General features: G+C 40.7%; 1 protein-coding gene across 4 annotated transcripts in view; it reads right to left on the bottom strand.

The window, feature by feature from the left end:
* The window catches only part of pleca (plectin a), a 192267-nt gene extending 174510 nt beyond the window's left edge, over positions 1–17757 (bottom strand). For 2 of the 4 annotated variants that reach the window (XM_088929319.1, XM_088929322.1), the window contains exon 1: positions 17533–17757. In XM_088929319.1, coding sequence (XP_088785445.1) covers positions 17533–17623 — 91 coding nt within the window. In that variant the 5' untranslated portion in view covers positions 17624–17757. The remainder of the gene's footprint in view (positions 1–17532) is intronic. The other 2 variants (XM_088929313.1, XM_088929314.1) reach the window with 1 other exon arrangement.
* Positions 17758–20644: the final 2887 nt, after the last annotated feature.

Genomic DNA, 20644 nt, shown 5'->3' with positions numbered 1-20644 from the left:
CCACTGTGTCTGCACAGCTGAGGTCCTAACATAATAGATCAGCTGGATGCGGACTTAAATTGACCGGCTTGTCCCATTTCGGATGATGCTGCTCCTTTTAAATAAACCAAAAAAACCTGCAGACACACTATCCCTCCAGGACTAGGCATCCGTGCATTGGAGCAATACCGAGTACGAGGTGCTGAAGGATTGGATGAGAGCTCAGAGAAGACAGGAGCTGTCTAAACAGATGAGTCTTGATCAGACACTGAAAGGTAGTCAGGGATTGAGGAGTTCCATGGAGAAAAAAGTACCAGCTGTCAAGAGTTACACAGCTGTATAATTCCTATATTTTTCAATGAAATAATGACAAAGTAAACAGTGAGAGTTCAGGCTATATACAGTAGGTTTGTATGAATTAGTTTAGGGGCTTCCAACTGACCACATGTGGTTCCAGGAACAGAAAGGATCTCTACACACATTCATCCCAGGTTTTGTAACACTGTTACTATTGCAAGACACTTTGTCACGCACTGAACAATTTTATGCACTACTCTGCTACTAACTTCAAGAAGAGTCTAGGGTTCGATTGTATGTATGTTGTATGAATGGCCTGCATGACCACTAGGGTGTCCAATCAGGCACATCTAATGCCTGCCATATCTGAGAGAGGCCAGGCAAGTATGGACTGGCAGTACAATATGGTGTCTCATTGACTGCTCATAGCTCCAGAGTTAGAAATGTGACAAACACACCTATGTAAGTGCATGAAATGCAGCAGGTGGGTCAGTAGAGGGCTGATGCTACTGTACATGAAGAGAATATGCCCACACACTGGTAATTCCAAGAATGAAGAGGGTTTTTTTTTCTTTGACTAGAAACCTTTAAGAATAAACTGATTAGTTTATGAAATATGACTTTGCACTTCCACATTCGCTGTGGTATGTGAGAAACAGAAATGGAATACGAGACCTGGTGAATTATTTTATTTTCTCTTTTTCTTTCCTTGAAACTGAATTGGGAATTTGACCTTGAAGACCTGAGAGAGCATTGTTTTCCTTCCCAGAACACAAGACAAGAACATGAGATCAGAAAAATGTCTGATCTCACCCAGCTGTTTCTTAAAAGAAGCCAGGGTATCGATTTCAACAATATGACTGGGCAGTTTGCTTGATACCTTAATATCTGAACCAGCACTCTGTGTTCAAGACTAAAAAAGTTCAATGTTCTTACCCCGTCAGAATAGGACATTCCTTAGATATCAGGAATTAATCTGGGACACTTCTATCTGGAACATACTGTGTTTAATAATAATAATATATCAGAATAAAGTTAAAAAGATCCCACTAAATATGATTGATATATGTAGGTGAGCACAAGAATAAACATTTTAAGATGACAAAATAGAAGGAATCAAGATTTTAAAATGCAAATAACATAGTATGTTCACGACACAAAGCACTAAGTTGTCTTGGACAGTGTCCTTCTAACATTAGTCTTTAGCTCTATCACATTGTTGAGATAAAACAGAATCTAAATAAACGTGCTTTTCTGCATTATTCCAAGGTTCAGGACAGGCCAGTAAATCCCATTTTAACTGCATGGCCTTTGTCTGATGCTCATAATCCAGCTGTTTCAATGAAGACAATCCTTCACAAACAGGAAGGAATTGCAGCCACCAGAAAACAAGCCAAGGATGAACACAGCAGCAATATCTGCTCTGCCTTCTTTTTATGAAGCACTATCGCTTTAACAAGAATTGCTCCAAGCAAATTTTCATACTGCATAACAGCTTGTATGTTTTAAATGCCACAGCTAATAAGCATTTATATTGTGAGACCTTGACTAATGCTCACACTGAGTGTACTATTGTTCTGGAGGTTTGACTTTTTCATAAAATATTAAAGTGGGTGAAGATGAAGGGTCTTTATACAAGCTTCTGTAAAAAATGTAGAACAACAGTCTCTTAGTTAGGTGAACAAATGCACACTCTGCACACATATGAAGGATCATCAAGTCAGAAGATTTGTACTGAATACTGTGTGCAGACATTTCAGAACACATTTCTAGATGCAACCTTGTGTGGCTTTTACAAAATAGAATTCCCACATGAGAAAGACTGGAAGGTGAAAGGAACTATTGATCTCTCACTTCCTTAATGGTCTTATCGCTACCCTCACCCTCTAAGAAAATGTCCTTACCTACAGCTCGTTTTCTTCATTGTGAAGGCAATACGATCATGCAGATTGTGCCAGAACCAAAGAGAGAGAAAAGAGACTCTAAATCTCTTGCTATATGTAACTCTCTCTCCCACTATATGTATATGTACTGTATAGGCAAGCACGCAGTCATTAAATATTCAGCATTACCCAAAGAAAACAGTATTTTGCATAAAAGAATTTAAGACATGAGACTTCAGTAGGACTCTGGATTGGAGGGACATACCTGGCACATCTGGAAAATGCAGAATGAACAGAGAGAGCAGAGAAGAAAGCAGGTGGGCAACCTGATTTAATGACAGAAGCTGAAGCTTCTGGAAAGAGAGGAACTCAGGAATAAAAGCTGCATATTAACATATTGGAAGCGATGATGCAACACATGCCTGCAACCTCTTCAGATTCCGACAGGGAAGAGGACTCCTTTAATCACTTTTGCCTCACTTCAGGCGAAAAAAAATATTTCCTCCACCAGCAACTGAACAAACTATTAATTTGTCTTCTGGAACTCACATATTCTGCCACAGACAAGCCACAGACCATCCCCTGGGTATGCCTATTAAAATTTGAGGCAGCAAACGGGTCAGTGGATATTTCCTGTTTGTTAACTGGCTCTCGCTCCGTGTGATGGAAGTACCATGGATTTCTTGCCCATTCCTTCATCATAAGAATTACCCCTTCATGAAGGATTTCAAAGAAATTTCTTATGGCATATGTTTCAGTGTAACACTTGTCCTCAGTGCTTTATCTTAACTAGGCTGTATGAGGTTAGTTAAACAAGACTTTCCCTTTCTTAATCCAAGATGGCTGTTTCTTTTCTAAGTATTCTACTTGTAGAGCACTAAAGTTTCTTTACTAGTAAACAGAAGTAAGGCAGGTTGGTCTGTAGTTTTCTGGTTCAATTCTGTTCCCTTATTAAGAATTAGCGTTCCAAATGTAATTCTCCAGTATATAGTAACTGTCCTTAGTTTGAGTTGCTAGATCCTAACTAGAGGTCTATGAATAACATTGTTCAAGTATGATTAAAGTATGACTGGGAAAACACCATCAAGCCCCTATTTTAAGACCACCCTGCCTGTAGAACCTCAGTGTCATTTATATTAAATTTGGCCAACAATGGTGGCAATGCTTGTATAACACGGGATAGGTCAAGTTCTGTGTAAAATATTAATTTAGCATGTTCATTATTTACTTTTGCTTTTACAGTTCTCTTACAATTTTAAAAACCAGACCCTGGGGTGAGGGCAGGTCCTCCTGTCACATTTACAGTAACCATAGGTTAGCACAGTGCTGAAGAGAACCCCTACTCCTTAATCACCATTTCATACTTTTGACTTTAAAGGTTCTTCACAAAGAGACATTGCTTTAGATAAATCATCTTTCTTTCCAGTGTGTCCTAGGAGATCTAACAAACACAAGGACTGCTCTCCAGCCAAAATCAGTCTACACCAATGACATATTTATCCAGGTTTCAAATAACTCATCAACAAACTTTGAAGTGCCTCAGGCAGCTTCCACAGGACAGTTTGCTATTGGGTAAGAAATACGAGCTGGAGAGCTCTATAGGCACACAGTTTGATTCATCTTCATTGGCCTTTTAAAACTTCTCTAGGTATGATATCTTCCTGTTCTTATTCATGCTGTATGTGTTGAGGGATTTATAGGAAAACTCTTATATAAATCCAGTTGCACTTCCAGTAGCACTTTACTGCATTGAGGCTAAAAACGTTGACATAACTATTTCATAAACACTGCATAGTAAAACAATTCCGGAAAAAAATATCGCAGAATAAAATTTCCATAAGTATACCGGAATCACAGTTAACTGAGCTGCATCTGCAGAAGTCCTTCATGGTGTCGCTCATCATTTTCCTCCCTGCCTGGAGTTCTGCCTTTAGTTTTCAGCTGTAAATATGTCTCGGTATGAACCATTAAACAACTGGCATCCTTAATTCCATTAATGTAAACTAATTGTCAATGTTCCTCTTTTAACCTCAGTATTCACAAGATGCATTAAATGAATTTCTGTGCAATTTTCTTTCTATGTCGAAAACATTCTTCTTTACTTGACTACTAACTACTAAATTACTAATTTCACAGAAACCCAGATTATTAAAAATCAGACACACCTTTGGATATTTACAGTATAATCACTGATATGTGTAAAAAGGATACCTAAACAGAAACAGTAAACACAGTATGTGTTTTCTGTGTATTGTTAATTAGCACACAAGGGGTTGAACAAAGATGAAAAAATCCTTCAATGAGGGTATTTAAAAAAATGGGTTGAGAAGTTAGTGTCATGCTCGAGAAAATAAATACCACAGTGCCACAAGTGAAGTCATATAGAGAAACTAGCAAAGTAAACCAAACCAGATACAAACTAAAGGGGTTATATCTTCAATTTGTGACTGACAATTTACCCAACCAGGGGAGTTCTTGAGCTCTGTGAGAGCCATAATAGTGTCTGTCACTGAGCAAGTCAAATCCCTCCTAACTCTGTGGAATTCAGTGTAAGATCCCTATTGCCCTATCAGATAGGAGGTTAATTTCCCCCTGAGAGCACTAGGGTTGAGAGCTGCCAGATATGGCAGAGGTCCAGTTCCTGCCTGCTTCGATAACCCTGCAACAGCTTGGACCAACCCCATGTGAAATTTGCAGCATCTGGCCAACTCAAACATGCCATCTTACGGTCCCCGCATTATTGTTCTGCATGTTTCTGGGCTGCTGTAACAGGACTGAGAAACACACCAGACTGGGACTTCTTTATGTTTTGACATGTTACCATGAGCACTGATCTGAGACAAAGTGATCATCTTAATTGGACAAGGTCAAGAGCCTGCTGCACCGCTAGAGAATACTCATCAGCCTCAAATAAAAGAAGGATACAGAGCCTGTGACGTTAGAATGAGCACCTCCAAGCCTAATCAATCACTTCTGCACTCCATCCAACTGCACGGTCATGTCCGTCAGGCCCTGCGGGGTGCTCGCTTCACGGCCGCAGAAATCTGATGTTCTTGTGCTCAGTGCTGTGGCACCTGCGTGCTGTCTCTGGGTACAGGCAGCTTCTTTTATTGGGCAGTAGTCACAGCGCCTCATGAAACCATTTCCTTTCATGTTTTTCAGAAACCATGTATGAATGTTTGCCAAGATTTTACAGCTCTCTTTGAAGTTCAGTTTAACTGCACTTTGTAGTAAGAAAGGCTCTGAGACATTTTTTACAGAAGTGAAAGAAGATTTCAGGTGGACAGTAGTAGTAGTAGTAGTCGAAACTTATGTGCTGAGAAAGACGTTTTTAACTCTCGCCATATCTTCATCTTCACACATGAGCTACACACTCATTTCTATACCTGTGTTATTGTGGGGCGTGCTTCCCTTTCTCACATTTGCTTTCTCCCTTCTTGAGATTTGGCAACAATACGAGCTTTGTGCTTTTCCACAGGTGCACACATATGGAAATATCACAAGCTAGAGACAAATTTCTCACTGTGCTGCCATGCGTGCTCGGATTATGAAATCACTTTTGCAGATAGCTTTTAGACACATCAGTCTTACGCACAGTTTGTCCAGCTTTGAGCAAACGGTCATTTGTGCCAACCTATTACTCACCTAAACCTAAAGAACCTTCCAGTAAACAAGAAGGATATACACACAGTTTCTTTCACTCAAATAAGTTTACTCATCAATACAAATACAGATCAACAACACTGGAAAAAAGGCATATATCCTTCCAGGAGCAGCCATTGAGCAATCACTGCTACAAACCATATATTCTCAAGATTAACCAAATGACTTACAAGAAGGACTGCTTCTTCCTTACTTTAAAGACATTCCTCTGCAAGAAGAAATCAAAAACAGCTTTTCTACACCCCACCAGGTCTTCATACAGAAATTCCTGCGGTTACAAGCAAATTTGTACAACACTCATTAAGCCAATTAGAAAGAGGCTCTGACTGTATTATTTGTCCTCTTATTCCGATAGATGTACTGTATATACCGAATTGAAGACAACACCCCTACTACACAGAGACTCGTCATACTTTCAAAAACTTCAGCTAAAACCTTTAGGTCTTTCAAAACATTTAGGTCTGACTCCTACAGAAGATTGATTGAGCAATATAAGAGAAGTACTGTCATTGGTAAAAGTACAGGAAAACACAGTATAAACTTGTGAAAAGGCCACTTTTTCTGTGAAGGAGATAGCTGTGTGCCAAGAGTTGAGGGTACGAACTGAAGTGGCCCAGTGAAAGTGGGCAGACGATGAAAATGTAATTAAAAAAAAACAGCAGTTTTTCCACATACAAAGTCTCCATCTATTTCAGAGACAAAGGAGGGGTATCCACATTGCAACACTTTCTCATTCCATGCATTTTTGTTCCAGGTGGTAAATAAGACACATGAAGAAAAACCGGCTTTGCTCAATGTTTGTAGTTTCCGCCAGCGTGCCGCGATAGCCCTTGTCCATACCACTGAACACTGCCTAAAGCTATAAAAACCCATCGCAAAGGTCTAGAATTAACACACAAATCTGTTATGCTATGAGCCCTTCCCTACTATAACCTGCTTCTCTGTGCTCCTCAGTCTTTCAGCCATTGAATTTCCCTGAGATTGATGCTAAAGATGCATGAGATTTATGCTAAAGTCACCCTTATTGGATGGAAAACTAGGAAGTTAAGCTTTGGGAAAGTTAAGCTTTCTCATTGTTCGTATTGTTTTATGAGTCTATTCTTTATCTTTATTCTTCAGGGAAATGCACAGTTAGTCATTTTTAAAGTTAAAATAATCTGGAAGTTGATTCACTTGAGTGATTAAGCAAAGGGCTTTGGTGAGGACCAGTGATTACTGCAAACAAGCTAAAAGAAACTCTTATGTGTAACTTTTCTATATACTGTACCCTTTACAAAATCAAGTTGGACTTCTTGTCATGTTCAAGAGAATATTATTATACACATGCTTATGGTAATATTCACTTGTTCAATGGTAAAGACCCTGCAAACTGTTTGGTGTTTGGTAATTCATAAATGTAATCACTGTCTTTTTAAGAGGACATTTGATCAGAAATAGTTCTAACAAGAGAGAAGTAAAATTTATTCAATCAGCATCAATGCTCTACACAAACTCAGAAATAAAGTTTTATAAATAATGACCAAACCTGTTTATAAGTGTTAGCTAAGGTCTCTGCCACTCAACCAACTTTTTAGTGCTGTCCAGTTATTAGTCCAGTTATTATTAGAAATGGACAGAAGACAAAGAGATTTTAGATTATTTTCCTTCAATAAGACAATTAACTCCAGTAAGAAATAACATTGCCATAGTTTTGCAACTCCAACATTTCCCAACATAGAGGGATACTATGCCTCAAAATCAATCCCCTGCAGAGTAGTAATACTGTACAATATACAGCTTTCACCCCAATGGACGTTTGGGCAGCAATAATTAAATTACTTTAATTACATTAAGAATGAGTTTTTTTTCTTCCTGTTATCATTTTAAAAACTTTTGGAAAGGAAAATGATTTATCTATTAAATTAAAGGGATTTTCACAGGGAGCCCAGAGCTTGAAAAATAAATTGCAGTAGTTCAGAACTTCAGAACTGCATTCGTTTGAGAGTTACAGTACACGCAGTGTACACCAATGGTAACATTTATCTATCTTACAACAATGATATCATTATTATTAGAAAACTCACAGACATGAGAGTGAAACACTTCAGCTGTTTTTTTCTCTTCATCACACTTCTTCAACTGAGCCCCTCAGATGAAGTACTAGGAATTGTTCTCATTTTGGCCTAGTGTGGCTAGAGCAGCCATCTTTGAAATCAATTACACATCAAAACTAAGATGAAACCCATTAAAACAGTTTTAATGAAATATATGAATACAGAAACATTCTATTAAATTAATATAACGCTAAAAAATAGATATTAGTTATACAACATTTAATTTTATGCAATTAAAACAATATAATGCAAGATTTCAGTTCATATTAAAAAACTCTTAGACTGTGCTATTGCATCTAAAGCAGTGCTTTTGTGCCAAATATTAAACACACACACACACATTGAGAACCGGCAGGACACTGCAATGATTAAACAGCATGTTCACCACCAGCCACAGCTTACTGACAAAACACATTCTTTTTCCAGAAAATATGAGGTGGATTAGAAGTGTCAAGTGTCTGACAAGCTTGCTAAAAAATATTTTGAACACCAGGATCTTTTGCCAGGCTGTTGTGAAATTGTAGATGCATAAAGAAGCACATTAAATCTTCCATCTTGCAGCATGAAGAATTCTGTATATTTGCCTTTTGTGCTTTTCTTTTGGCAGCTTAATGGTGTGAGCACTGTGGTCATGACTACAAGATGAACCCTTTCAGATTTTGCGTCCTTATTTTGCCAGTTTCCCAGTGCAACTAATTCAAATTCCTTTGCAGTGTTGTACAAGTTCATTTCACGTTGCCCTGCTACTTTCATGATTTTGATCTATTTAACCCCATTTTAGTGTTGATAAACTCAGGATTTGTGTCCCAGCAGATTGATGTTGATTCTGAAATAACACCATCATTTTTTGATAGGTTTGATGTTCCTTACAAGTATTTTTGCTCAGTGGCATTATGAATGCTGCACTAAGAGGTCGTATACTACAATACCTGAAACATCAGCTCACTTCCTTGTCCACAAAAACAGAACAGGCTACTCAGCCGTGTTGTTGAAGATGATCCCCAGTCATTTTCCGGGAAAAAGCTGGATGAGATCAATTAGTTGCTTTTCACCACATATTTAAACCTCCGGCTGGCACCATGACATGGTGGTTAGTATTGCTGTCTGGTCACTTTTTAGATCTAGTGTGCTATTTGTGCGGAGTTTATATGTTTTCCCTATGTTTGCATGGGTTTCCTCCGGGTGCTCTGATTTCCTCCAACAATCTAAAAACATACTGGTAGGTTACCTAGCATCAGGGACAATTGGCCCCAGTGTGTGTGCATGCCTGTGTCTCTGCCCTGTGATGGACAGGTGTCCCATCCAGGGTGTACCCTGCCTTGTGCCCATTGTTTGCTGGGATACACACTGGCTCCCCAGCAAGCCTGAATTGCAAGAAGCAGTAAGAAAATGGACAGATTTAAACCTCTGCAACATGAACAGTGCCTGTACGTATGTGTGTTTCGTGACTCAGTGTGGCACTTTCTTTAATGACAACCCATGGTACTATGTACACTAGTATGTCAATGTAATACTGCATGAGAAAACAACTTTAGTTTAATGTTAAGGCTTTACATTTATAATTACAATGTTAGATTAAAGACTTGTACCTTTGCCTCTGTTTTTACTTTCATCACTGTCAGAAATAAAATGTTCTGCGTCATAATACACTGTGAAGACAGAAATGCTGGAGAGACAGAACAACACAGTAGCCTGGATCATACCAGACTTCTGGAAAGGGAAATGGAGTAAACATAGAGTAAAGGATATAAGTAATGATGTAGTTAGAATTATGTGATGAAAGACAATCTGCAGTAATAGAATCACTTCATTCTCAACAATGACCATTTACTGTAGGTATGAAACATTATTTTTTTTCTTCAAAACAGACCCTTCAACAAACGTTTTCTCTCTGAAGACTCACTGGTAATGTACCAATTATAAAAAAGGACACCTCACTCTTAACTGCTGTAACAGGTAATAATTTAATCCTTTCATTTCTTTCTTGGAGCACTTCATTTCTTTCCTGGAGTTCATACAGACAATGGAACCCGTGATACCAAATTTAGATAAATCCGAACACTTCTAAGGGCCACCCACGAGCAGCCTCTGGTGAGATCAGTCGCAAGTGGCTCCTAGGTGCCCGTCCTTGCTTTTGAAAAGCCACCTTCACTCCCCTGCCTCTTGCCAACCCCTCCCACATCAAGTTGTCACCCACCACCTCCCTCCAGTGTCTCAGCAAACACTGTGGATGGTGACATCTTAAAGGCGCCTGGGGCTATTTAAATTAGCAGTCAAATAATCAATACCTGAAAGAACACAGACACTGAACTGTATTAATGGCAGCCTTGCTCTGTGTTTACTCATTACCCAAAACAAATACCTATAAAAAGTGCACTCTGCATGTTTTACTTGGCTACCAAGTAAAACGTGCAGAGCTCTGTGTTCTTCTGTATTACCCATTGTAGATTGTCGTGCATGATGGTCAACTGTCACCATCATTACAGTATTTATTATTTGCTGTTGTTCTTTTTGCATGCACTGTGCACATTGTGGTGGTGTTGTCTATGGTGCTCTGCAAATTCTGAGCAAACAGCGTGAATATGAATCCCAATGTAGATGTACCGTACATATGGCAAATCAACTCCTCTCTCTATAAAACACTAAATAAGTACGACTTAACATGTATCTGTCAGTGGATCTCTACAGCTGTGCCCCTTACCCTGATAGGGCTTCTTACCAATTCATTTAACATTAAATGTCTACCCTGTCTTACCCCGTCTTACCCTGATATGGCTTTTTAGAAGCTGCACACATGCTGCTCCCAAACTTGGGTAAAAACACCGATGGTGTATCTCAGTCCTGCAGTTTTGTGTTTGTACACTAGCAACGTATTGAAACCTAACAACAACAAGTGACTTGTTTCTTGTCCAGATAATTATTCTAATTAAGTAATTAAAGTAAGAGTTGCAATGAGAAACACAATTCAAGGTCCTCAAGGGCTGGAGCTGACCACCACTGTTCCTTACAACATCCTTCCAGGCTGCACAGTGGTGCTTTTTTTCTGGTTCCATGTACATTAGGGGTATTCAGATGAAGTACTTGAGGGGTATTTAAATGTACTTGTGCTCAAGCTACGTACCAGACATTGAATCATACTTCTTTAATCCAGGTATCACTCAGACTATGTTGTGATTACAAATATGTGAAGGTCTGTGTGTGGTTTGAGTGGGGTCTAATAAATCTTCTTTTCCGACATACCACACATAGCATGCAGAGAAGGGGTGGACCAAACCGCATAAGGGTAAACACTACTGATAAAGCAAATAAATCACAGTTAATGGTGTTGACTAATAATTCACCAGCATTTGCTATCTAGTTGAGAAATGTGCTTTGCAACTTTTCTATTATTCTGCCTTTGAGACCAGTGAAATATTGGCATGCACTGGGGACAGCTCATCCAGATTTTACTCACATCAACAGTTCTGCATTTGTACACATACTGTGCATAACAATACTACAGGGCAAACCATGAGACAGACCTGGCTGCCACTGACAGTTCACTGGAAGGGGAAAGCTTGAACTCTCCCTACTCATACCCCCATAACAAAAGCAAACCTATTTGTTCCATGCTGGAAGATTATCCATTTCTCCAACGTCAAATTATAGTCCATTACTTAAACTTTCCCTCAGTTTTTTTCTCTGGTTTTCTGCCAGCACCTGTTTAAAAGCCAGACACAGGTCCCTAAAATGTTGTATATCCCCGTTAGGTTTATAGTTTCCATTACTTACTAGGTCTTTACAACGCTGCCCAAGAGGACAACTAACTGTTCCCTCACCAGAGGAGGACCAGCAGTTTCAAGGCAAAATGCACAACCTGCAGCAGTGCTACATGTGCACCAGAACTGTGAGGAGGGCTGTGGCCTCATTGCTTCAATGAATAATTCTGGAGGCTAATCCAACAGTGAAGCACAATCATAAACTACTTCATACTGTCTTGTTTTTGGAAAAATTGCAGTGCGCAAGAACACAAAAGGCCTAAACTTGCAAAGTCACTAAAGCTTTCAGTGATTCATAAAATTCTTTACAAAATACATGAAGGGACTTAATATTGTAAAGCCCACCAGAATGTTCAATGAAAGAAATAATCACTGGAAAATATGAACATACATGAAATCTTTCTTAAAATCTAACAAAGCATTATTAAAACTATTCAGAATCACTCTTTCTGATTGGTCGATCTGGTATCTGGTGGGTAAATACTAATGATTTGACTATTTGTGTTCTTATCTTAGGCCTTCGGAATTCACCCCCCCCCCCCCAGCTCAATCTTCACTGAGAGAAAGACTGAAGCAGACGTTGCTGGTTCTGAGCAGATGAGACCCAAGGAAGTTTATCTTCACAGATCTTTCACTGCAGGTTCTAAACTTAAAAGGCAAAGAAGGCAGAGTCTCCAACAGACCCCTTGGCTTGCAGCCACCTCCCCACCGACACCTCATCAAAATCACTGGGTCCCCTCAGCAGACTCCTGCCCTTCAGAAACCGTCGCTCTCTCACCATACCTGCTGTTCAGTAACATGGCCAGATTGATTACCGCAGCAAAACAGACCATCAGAGAAGGGGACTTACCTGAAAATCAAAAGAGAAAAAAACAGCTTAGTTATGTTTGAAGATTGCATTGGAAGGCTTGTTTTCAACGAATGATTCTTGATCAGAATGTTTCCATATGTTGAAATCAAAACAAGCATTAACGTACTGTCCTTCATAGTTTAGTATGTGATACACATACTGTATATGGATGGTGCAGTGTGTAATATATATAATGAAGCTGCCAAAATATACAGCAAGTCACTGCTTTATTCATTCTTCCATATAAGCAACATGTTGATATTTATCTGTGCCAGCAAAAACTTTGTACTGTACATAATATATATTTTATATAATGTCATAATCACAATCTGGCTATATGAGTGTACTTTTCCAAAATACATTACCATTGTCCATCTGCAAGGTTCAAACTGCTGTGTAATGACGATTTGGGTGTGTGATACTATTTATTATAATAATGGCTAGTCTAATAGGTGTTAACATTTAAAATCTTTGGTTTTTAAAATGAAATACATAATTAATGAATGTATTATAAAGTGCTGCAATGTATAAACACTACTGTATGTAGGGAAAAGCACCAAGCCTTTTGCCACTCTGTGCCAAGAGTATTATGCTTAGACATGACGTATTGATTTAGCAGAGTTGAGATGTTGAAGACATCCCCAGAAGTGAAGCACTGCTCACAGGGGTAACACAAACTTGCCCAGTTTCTGCTCCTCTCAAAAAGATTCCAAACCCATGCCTGTTTACATTAACACAGGACACAGACTCGCATTTCAACAACGACACCTTGATTAAAAATAGGGGTGGCACAGCGGGGCAGCAGTGTCATTGCCTCACAGCTCTGGGGTCCTATTCTCGATTCTGGAACCCACACCAACCTGTGTGGAGTCTGCATGTTCCCCCTGTGCTCACTTAAGTATTCGCTTGTTCATCCCACTTTTACGAAGACATGCTGACTAAGTAAACTGATGTCGCTAAACTGCCCATGTGCTTCTGTGCCCTGCAATAGGCTGGAACAAAACCTGGAGTTCCATCATGACTGAAATTTATCTGCAATCAAATTCAGCTGAATGAGAATCGATAACAATCTATGTAGCCTTCACCAGCTACGATTCCTCTTATTCTTTTCACCATGAAGTGAGAATGAGATACAGTACAAAGCAGTGTGACCACAATGTGCACGGAAAATCCACATTATAGTGCAAAAGCTTTAGACACTGACACCAATATTCCAGACACGTCTTACTGACTACTTAGAATCTTTAATTCTAAGGCTCTCGTCCTTTCTACTAACACCAGCACCCTCATGTTGACGTTTGCTTCTAGCGTATTTTCGTTTCCCATGATGAACAGCTGAGCTGCTGTTCACAGTGACATCTTCAGAAGCCTGCATGTCTTGAAATGACACTATTTTAAAGTGACAGGTCATGTTGCATGAAATCAGATGCCAGGAGTAGATGGAAGCATGGGTGTGCTTTCCTGAAGCCTGAGGAACTACCCACAGTGCAGTGGTTCATGGCAGAAGCAGATCCAATACAGTAACCTTTCACATAGCCCACTTCTGTTGTCCCATCTCCATTGCTATTAAAGAACAAATTGTCCCCTGAGCTGATGTCAGAGAGTGTTGCTGCTGGGGTACACACTGTTAAGGAAGTAAGACTCGTGAGATGCTTTGTGTCCAAAGCAGGCTATAAAAACACAGTGTGATCAAAGATATAAAGGCATCAGTAAAAGTATGGTGGATAAAATAAACCTCATGCAAGGACAGAGTTCTGCATTGCAATAGCTGTCACCCCAGCTTTCAGTCACACACCCTCCTTTACAAGGTGAACTGTGACTGCAGGAATTTCCCAACTCTGCACAGAACATGTGAGTTTGTTACTGGGCAACCCACATTCCCCTCAAGACAGAAGTCCTTCTCAGCATCCTCAAGAGAGAAAAGCACATGGTAGCAATTATATTTTTAGACATGTTGCTTATATACTGTGGCTGTGGGTTATTGTACGTTTTTAAACAATACTGGGAGTCCTGTGTGTTACATTCTGTGCACAACACTGGACAAAGCTCAGGATGCACAGGACTTTTTGCAAGACAGCTCTATGGTTGGTATTTTTTTCCATTTGTGATTTTTTTTAATTCCCTAATGTGGGTTTCACTTTCCAAACCAATTGTCCAAACCTTCCACAGGCAACAAACACACCAAGCATTATTAAGGGTGCTAAATTTTAAGAGATTTCCCAGTAGGAGTAAGTTGAATATAAGTGGTTTCTCATTTTATAATGTGACATCAACCTGAATCGAACTGCGATGTACTGTATAAGTAAACTGCACTAAATGGATGTCTGAGGGTTTTCCTTGAAAGTTTCTAATGTCTCTCTGCAGTTCTGTCTTTACACCATAATCCTCAGACATGCATACATGCGTAAATTCTATTTACCCATAGAATTTGGTTAAATATCAGCGGACAGTAATGACTTTGTCCGAGTAGTCTTGATGGTGACAAGCTCTCCATTCATCTCAGAGAATTTATCTAGTTTACCCTCCAACTGCTTTTGCATAGGTTTGATAAAAGACAGTATCTAAATGGTTAAATAACTGTGAAGGTTAATAAACACACACTTCAGTTTTCCATATGGTCTGTTTTCAGCAAAAAGTAACCTGGCATTTTCTTAAATATCTCTTATACATTGAAACCTATCCACAGCAGACTGCACACTCTAAATGGCTGGCTGAGTAAGGCACAGCTATATTCGTTGCAGATATTTTTACTTTGTGTATGAAAGAGCCGTGTGGGTTATTACTATGAGAACAAGTGTAGGTGCCTAAAAGGCTGCTGGGCACCAGCCATCACCAGTTACTAATGTCCACACTGCCTGCAAAGTCAAATTTTTCACTTCGCAGAAGAAAAGGAAAAGACAAGCAGCTTCAAAGTGCAAGAAAAGCACATTCAGTTCTAAGGAAAGGCAGCACAAGTTTAAAAACCACAGACAAAAAGAGAAAAAAGAGTGCTGCCTGCAACTGAAATGGTGAGACCTTTAAAAAAAGCTCCACACCTGTTCTGTGATAAAGCCAAAGACGGGAAACTGCCAGAGAACAGGACGCTGTCAAAGGCATGGAAGAAGGATCACAGAGAGAGCTGTGCCACACCTTCTAGAATGTGAGCCTGATGTTATCTCAGGTCGTACATTCAGGGACAACCGTACAACTCCTCACAATGATTAGCACACGGGAATAGACCCACTCTTTACAGCTTTTCTCTTTATTGCATTGTAAGACTTATTATTTCTTTTGAAGGAGGTTCTAAAACAGCATCTGGAAATCACTATAACAATGTTGATATCTTAGCATTGTTAGTACTAAGTAGATGAATTCCATGCTTTTATCAAAGCTCAAAAGAATTTCACATAAAAACAAAAATGAAAAAATAAGCTAATACAGTACAAAGCGAAGGAACAAAATCAGAGCTTGATCTTAACAGAATTCTTAGATATTTTTATAAGAAAGTGATAAGTACTTCAACTCTTCGCCTGATCTGTAGTGGGAATGCAATTCCACATGAGGGAAAAGGAATAATCTGAAGAAGAAGCTTCAGGATCTATGAACCATGGGCTACTAAAATAAAGCAAAGGATCATTAAAGAGGAGTGATCCTGAATGTGACAAGGTGACATTCGTGAGTGGAGTTACAGAGCTAGAAACACGATATTCACTAGTCAGACAGTTTCTGTGACAATCCAGGAAAAGGGCAATGCTGTGACCAAGTGACCTCTGCTCAGACCAATGAGATCACTAGGAACAAGCCCAGCTCTCTACCTGCTCTATAAGGAAGCACGTGGCTCAGACACGAACCCTGTGTTTTGCACCATTGTGCCAGGCTCCTGAAATAGAATTGTCAAACACAGAAGCAGAGAAAAAAACTGCTTCTTCACTACACCACTGACTCTTGCTGTGACTTTATAAGGACTAAAGCCCTGGTTAAAAGCATGACGTGCCGAATAAAGCAAGAAACTAACATCTAATATAAACTTCAGCTGATTTTACTTTATAGCAACAACACTGGCAATAAATCAGATCAGTGGAATAAGCCGCTTCTCCCAGAGAGAGAAAACAAACTGGGCCGTTATTTTTAGAAGTCCTACTTGCTTCTTGACTTTTGTACAATCTGTGGTTAGAGGTTCAGTGGAAACAAATAACAAGTAAGGAGAAGCTTAGCACACACCTTACACCAAACAGTCCTGGATTTGTACTTTAACTCCACAGGCAATTGTTCAGTTTCAGAGCAGTGTGGGAGTCTCAGCTTGAGGCTTCTAACATCTTTGACATGGTTTGTATGCTCACCCTTTTAAATATGAATGAATCCAAATTTTACAGGAAACTTTCAAAGCAAGAACAGCTTGTTTTCGGAACAGTGATGTCCGATCTATTGGTAGGCTTTTGGAGCAGCATACTTTGACAGATATTAAAGGCTATAACCTGACGTACCACAGACTATCTAACACATCTATGGTCTGGGTACCCACACAGTACGTACATTTTTCTAATAGCATGCATAAAGGTGAAAATTGTTATAAAAATAATGCAAAATTAGAGTGGGAATAAAAGCATGTAACTGCAGTACAATGAGATGTCTTTAAATTAGGACAATGAATGAAAAAATGCCACGAAATGCAAAAACTGCATTACTTTGACTTATACAGCCCGTGCTCCATAAACTGCAACTATAACTTCCACTGTTTCCCACTGTAAACAGTGACAGTGAATAATGACATTTAGACTATATAGATAAAAGTAGTAAGTTCCGAAGTTAAACATATCTACAGTGTTCCTCCCTGTCATCGTGCTGGTAATACTGTCACAATCTGCTATTGCACAAACGCTGAGCATGTGCACAGATCCATGTATAAATCATTAAAAGTAGTTAGCACATGAGGCTCAAGCTTGCATGTGTTGCTTCATACACACGATTCCCTGTCATGATCAGCAATTTCCTCTCAAGCCAAAGAACTTCAATGCTTTGCAGGCGTTTACCTTTATATTTCTCCCTGACGTTTTCATAAGCCTCGATAAAGTCCTTCTCTTCAGCATTGGGTGGCAGGCTGGCAGGATTATACAGAGCCATGCTGGCTTTCACTTAAGGTGTTTTTTTTTCCTCTCACACTACAACTCTTTCTCTCTTCGGTCAGTTTTAAAAGTAGAAATTCTTCTCCCTTCCCTCACACTGTCTGTGAACATTCACTTACTCACTCAGTCCCTGGATTTCATTCCAGCCCTTTGGCTGGGAAATACCGACACAGGCTAACCCCGCCTCTTAAAGTTACACAGGCTGAGCTGCGGCGAGCACACACACCACACACCCACATGCTCTCCCAAACACAGCCGCCCACTTCCCTGCACTCAGGACTGGGCCCATCACACACAGACTGACAATGGATAACCAGCAACATTTATCAGTCCTTCAGGCTTCCAACACGTGTCGAAAAAACACAGGAAAATGTCTCAATGAGAGCTCGAAGACCTTTGCTTTCTAATTACTTGAAAACTTGGCATTTTGAAAGAAATAGGTCATTACAAAAAAAAAACTACGCTGAGAATTAGATAGTGCCAGAGTGAAATAAGCAGTTTTGTGTTAACGTACAGTACATGTGAGTCAACATTTGGGTGGCTTATTATCCTTGTACATCAAGCATGGCCTGATGCAGCTGCTCACACAGAGGGCGGACACAAAGCAAGGGTACATAAGTGTCGGGAGAAAACTGGACAAATCCACCGAGTTCATTTCAATGTGGGCGGATGATGTAAACCACCAGAACTCAGCCAGATGACACAGCAAAAGACTCTGCAAGGAGGCTTAGCCTTAGCACGCATCAATTCACAGAATTCAAAAGGACTGTTTATCAACTTGTGTCATTATTGGGTGAAAAAGGACATGTGGGAACTGTGGCATGATGGTTAGCCTTTGGCAAATGGGAAGTAATGGTTAGGACTCTGGACCGCATACCAGAGGACTGGGGGTTGAAATCCCAGTAAAAATGTGTTACTCCACACCGCCCACCTGAACGGTAAGGGCAGGCAAGGAGGCACTAAGGAGCTAAGAGCAAGACTGTCACAGTCCAGTGGCCAGCTCCACTTCTTCTCCAGTATGGCCTCTGTGTCACTGGAAGGAATGCAGGGAGGAGACTTGGGGACAGGACTGAGCTGAGCAGTCTGCTCCAGAGACCAGGCTGAGCTTAGCTTGCGCTGTCAGGGCAGACCGCTGAGGACGTGTCAGGAACCCGGCCGGACAGGGCATGCACTGTCGGGGCAGTCTACGGAGTGCGTGCCAAAAACCGGGCAGCACTCGGTGCACATTAGCAGGATGAGCTAAGCTAAGACTGCGCTGTCAGAGCAAACTGCAGAGGGAGCGGCTGGGACCAGGCTGAACTATAAGACCAGAATCAGTGCTCATGGGCAGGTCAGGAGAAAAACAGGCAAGAAGGGCTGACAGGCTGAGGCAGAGTCTGAGTCCACAGGCCAGTGTCCAGGTGGTGAGCAGGTTGGTAGGTAACAGGGCTGGAGTACAGAAGTGCTGAGGTGAGGGAGTGAAGAACCACCCGGGCAAGGAGCTGTGTTGTAATCCAGGGTGCAGGGCGGAAGGGCTGAGCCACCAGGCCTCTGGCCAACAACAGCACCACACCAGGACTGCGAATGTGATGCAACAGCAGATCTCACTGCCAGCACACATACCAAGGGAACAGAAGTGCCACACCCATTGCAGGGAAAATCCTGTGTGACACGAGTGCCAGAGAAACAGAAGTGTGCGTGCTGACAGCAGGCAGCCACTGCAACAAACCCACAGAGACCCGGCCGTACGGACACACTCAGCAGGAAGGATAGGAAGGCAGACTGGGCCCCCAAATGGAGTCCGGTTGGGTCAAGAAGCAGGCAAGTGACAGGGAAAATCCAGTAGAGCAGGGGAAAAGGATCAGTTGGGCTATAGGAGGGATTCAGGAATGGGAAGAAAGCAGGGAGGACTCTGCTGGGAAACACTGACTGGTGGTTCATAAGTGACATGATGCTGCATTGCAAAGGACTTGAATAACCCGGACCACCTCCTGACTTCTTATTGTATGCAGGTGCTCCTAGTATCCTGCTGTCTCTTTGGAAAGTGGTACAGAGCAGGCAGGAGGGTGGAAGCTCTCCCTCATGGACAAGGATTATTGTCTTCCACAAACCTGAAGGTCACTGATGAGACCAATGTGAAACCTGCACTCTCCCTGGCAGGTGGAGCAGGTGTCTCGGGAAATATCAGGTCGTGTACTCCACAACTAGGTCACAGCGATTTATCTTTGTCACTCATTTTGTGTGTTTATTCCAACTCTACATGATATTCACTGATATTCTTCCTCTATCTGGTTAATAGCCATGACTTTCCAGAACTTGATACTGATGAGGACTTTCTTCATGTTTGCTTTGACCCTATTTTAGAAACACTTCTTCTGGTGTCCTCTAGTGTCAACGTCCAAGCTAAGCAGTGAGAAAAGGACCTCTTCCATGTACCAGGAGACTGACAACCGGATGATCTGATCAACCCAAAGAAGGTGACAATGGAAATGATGACCATAAGTCAAAAAAGTATTCCCCTTCGTCATTTCTAGGCGCTGATATCTATTCTTGTAATTGTAGTTCACATCTGAACGGAGGGTTTACTTTACCTTCACACGTGCCAGATGAGTAGCCTCAGTGCACCAGAGTGAAATCCTAGATGCAAGCTTAGTGGTGTTCATACATGCCATTAAGGATCTGAAGAATGAAAGACTCAACTGAAGTCTGTTGCCTGTAGGTGTGTTTGTTAGCCAATTTCTGTTACCCTCCTGTTTCTATATTATTAAGCAGAACATTCTATAACTCGCAAAAGTCAAAATTGAGAAAAATGGAGAAAAGCAGTGGTTAACGCCATCCTCCACTGAAAAAACGGTCATGAAACATTATCTTTCTCTCCATGCTTCATTTCTACAATAGAGGCCAAAGGTCATTCACCACTGCATCATTACTGAGGTCTTGTGTAGGAAGGAAGCTCTGCTCACCAAGCTCTGCTCCACTTTCTTCCCATTCCCTGGGAAATGGAAATATTTTCTTATGAGAGGAAGCTAGGGAACACAAA

The sequence above is a fragment of the Atractosteus spatula genome, chromosome 12 (genome assembly GCF_055471065.1).
Source record: "Atractosteus spatula isolate fAtrSpa1 chromosome 12, fAtrSpa1.hap1, whole genome shotgun sequence".
Lineage (NCBI taxonomy): Eukaryota > Metazoa > Chordata > Actinopteri > Semionotiformes > Lepisosteidae > Atractosteus > Atractosteus spatula.
Note: the sequence above shows the minus strand (reverse complement) of the source record. Positions and strands in the feature narration are given on the sequence as shown.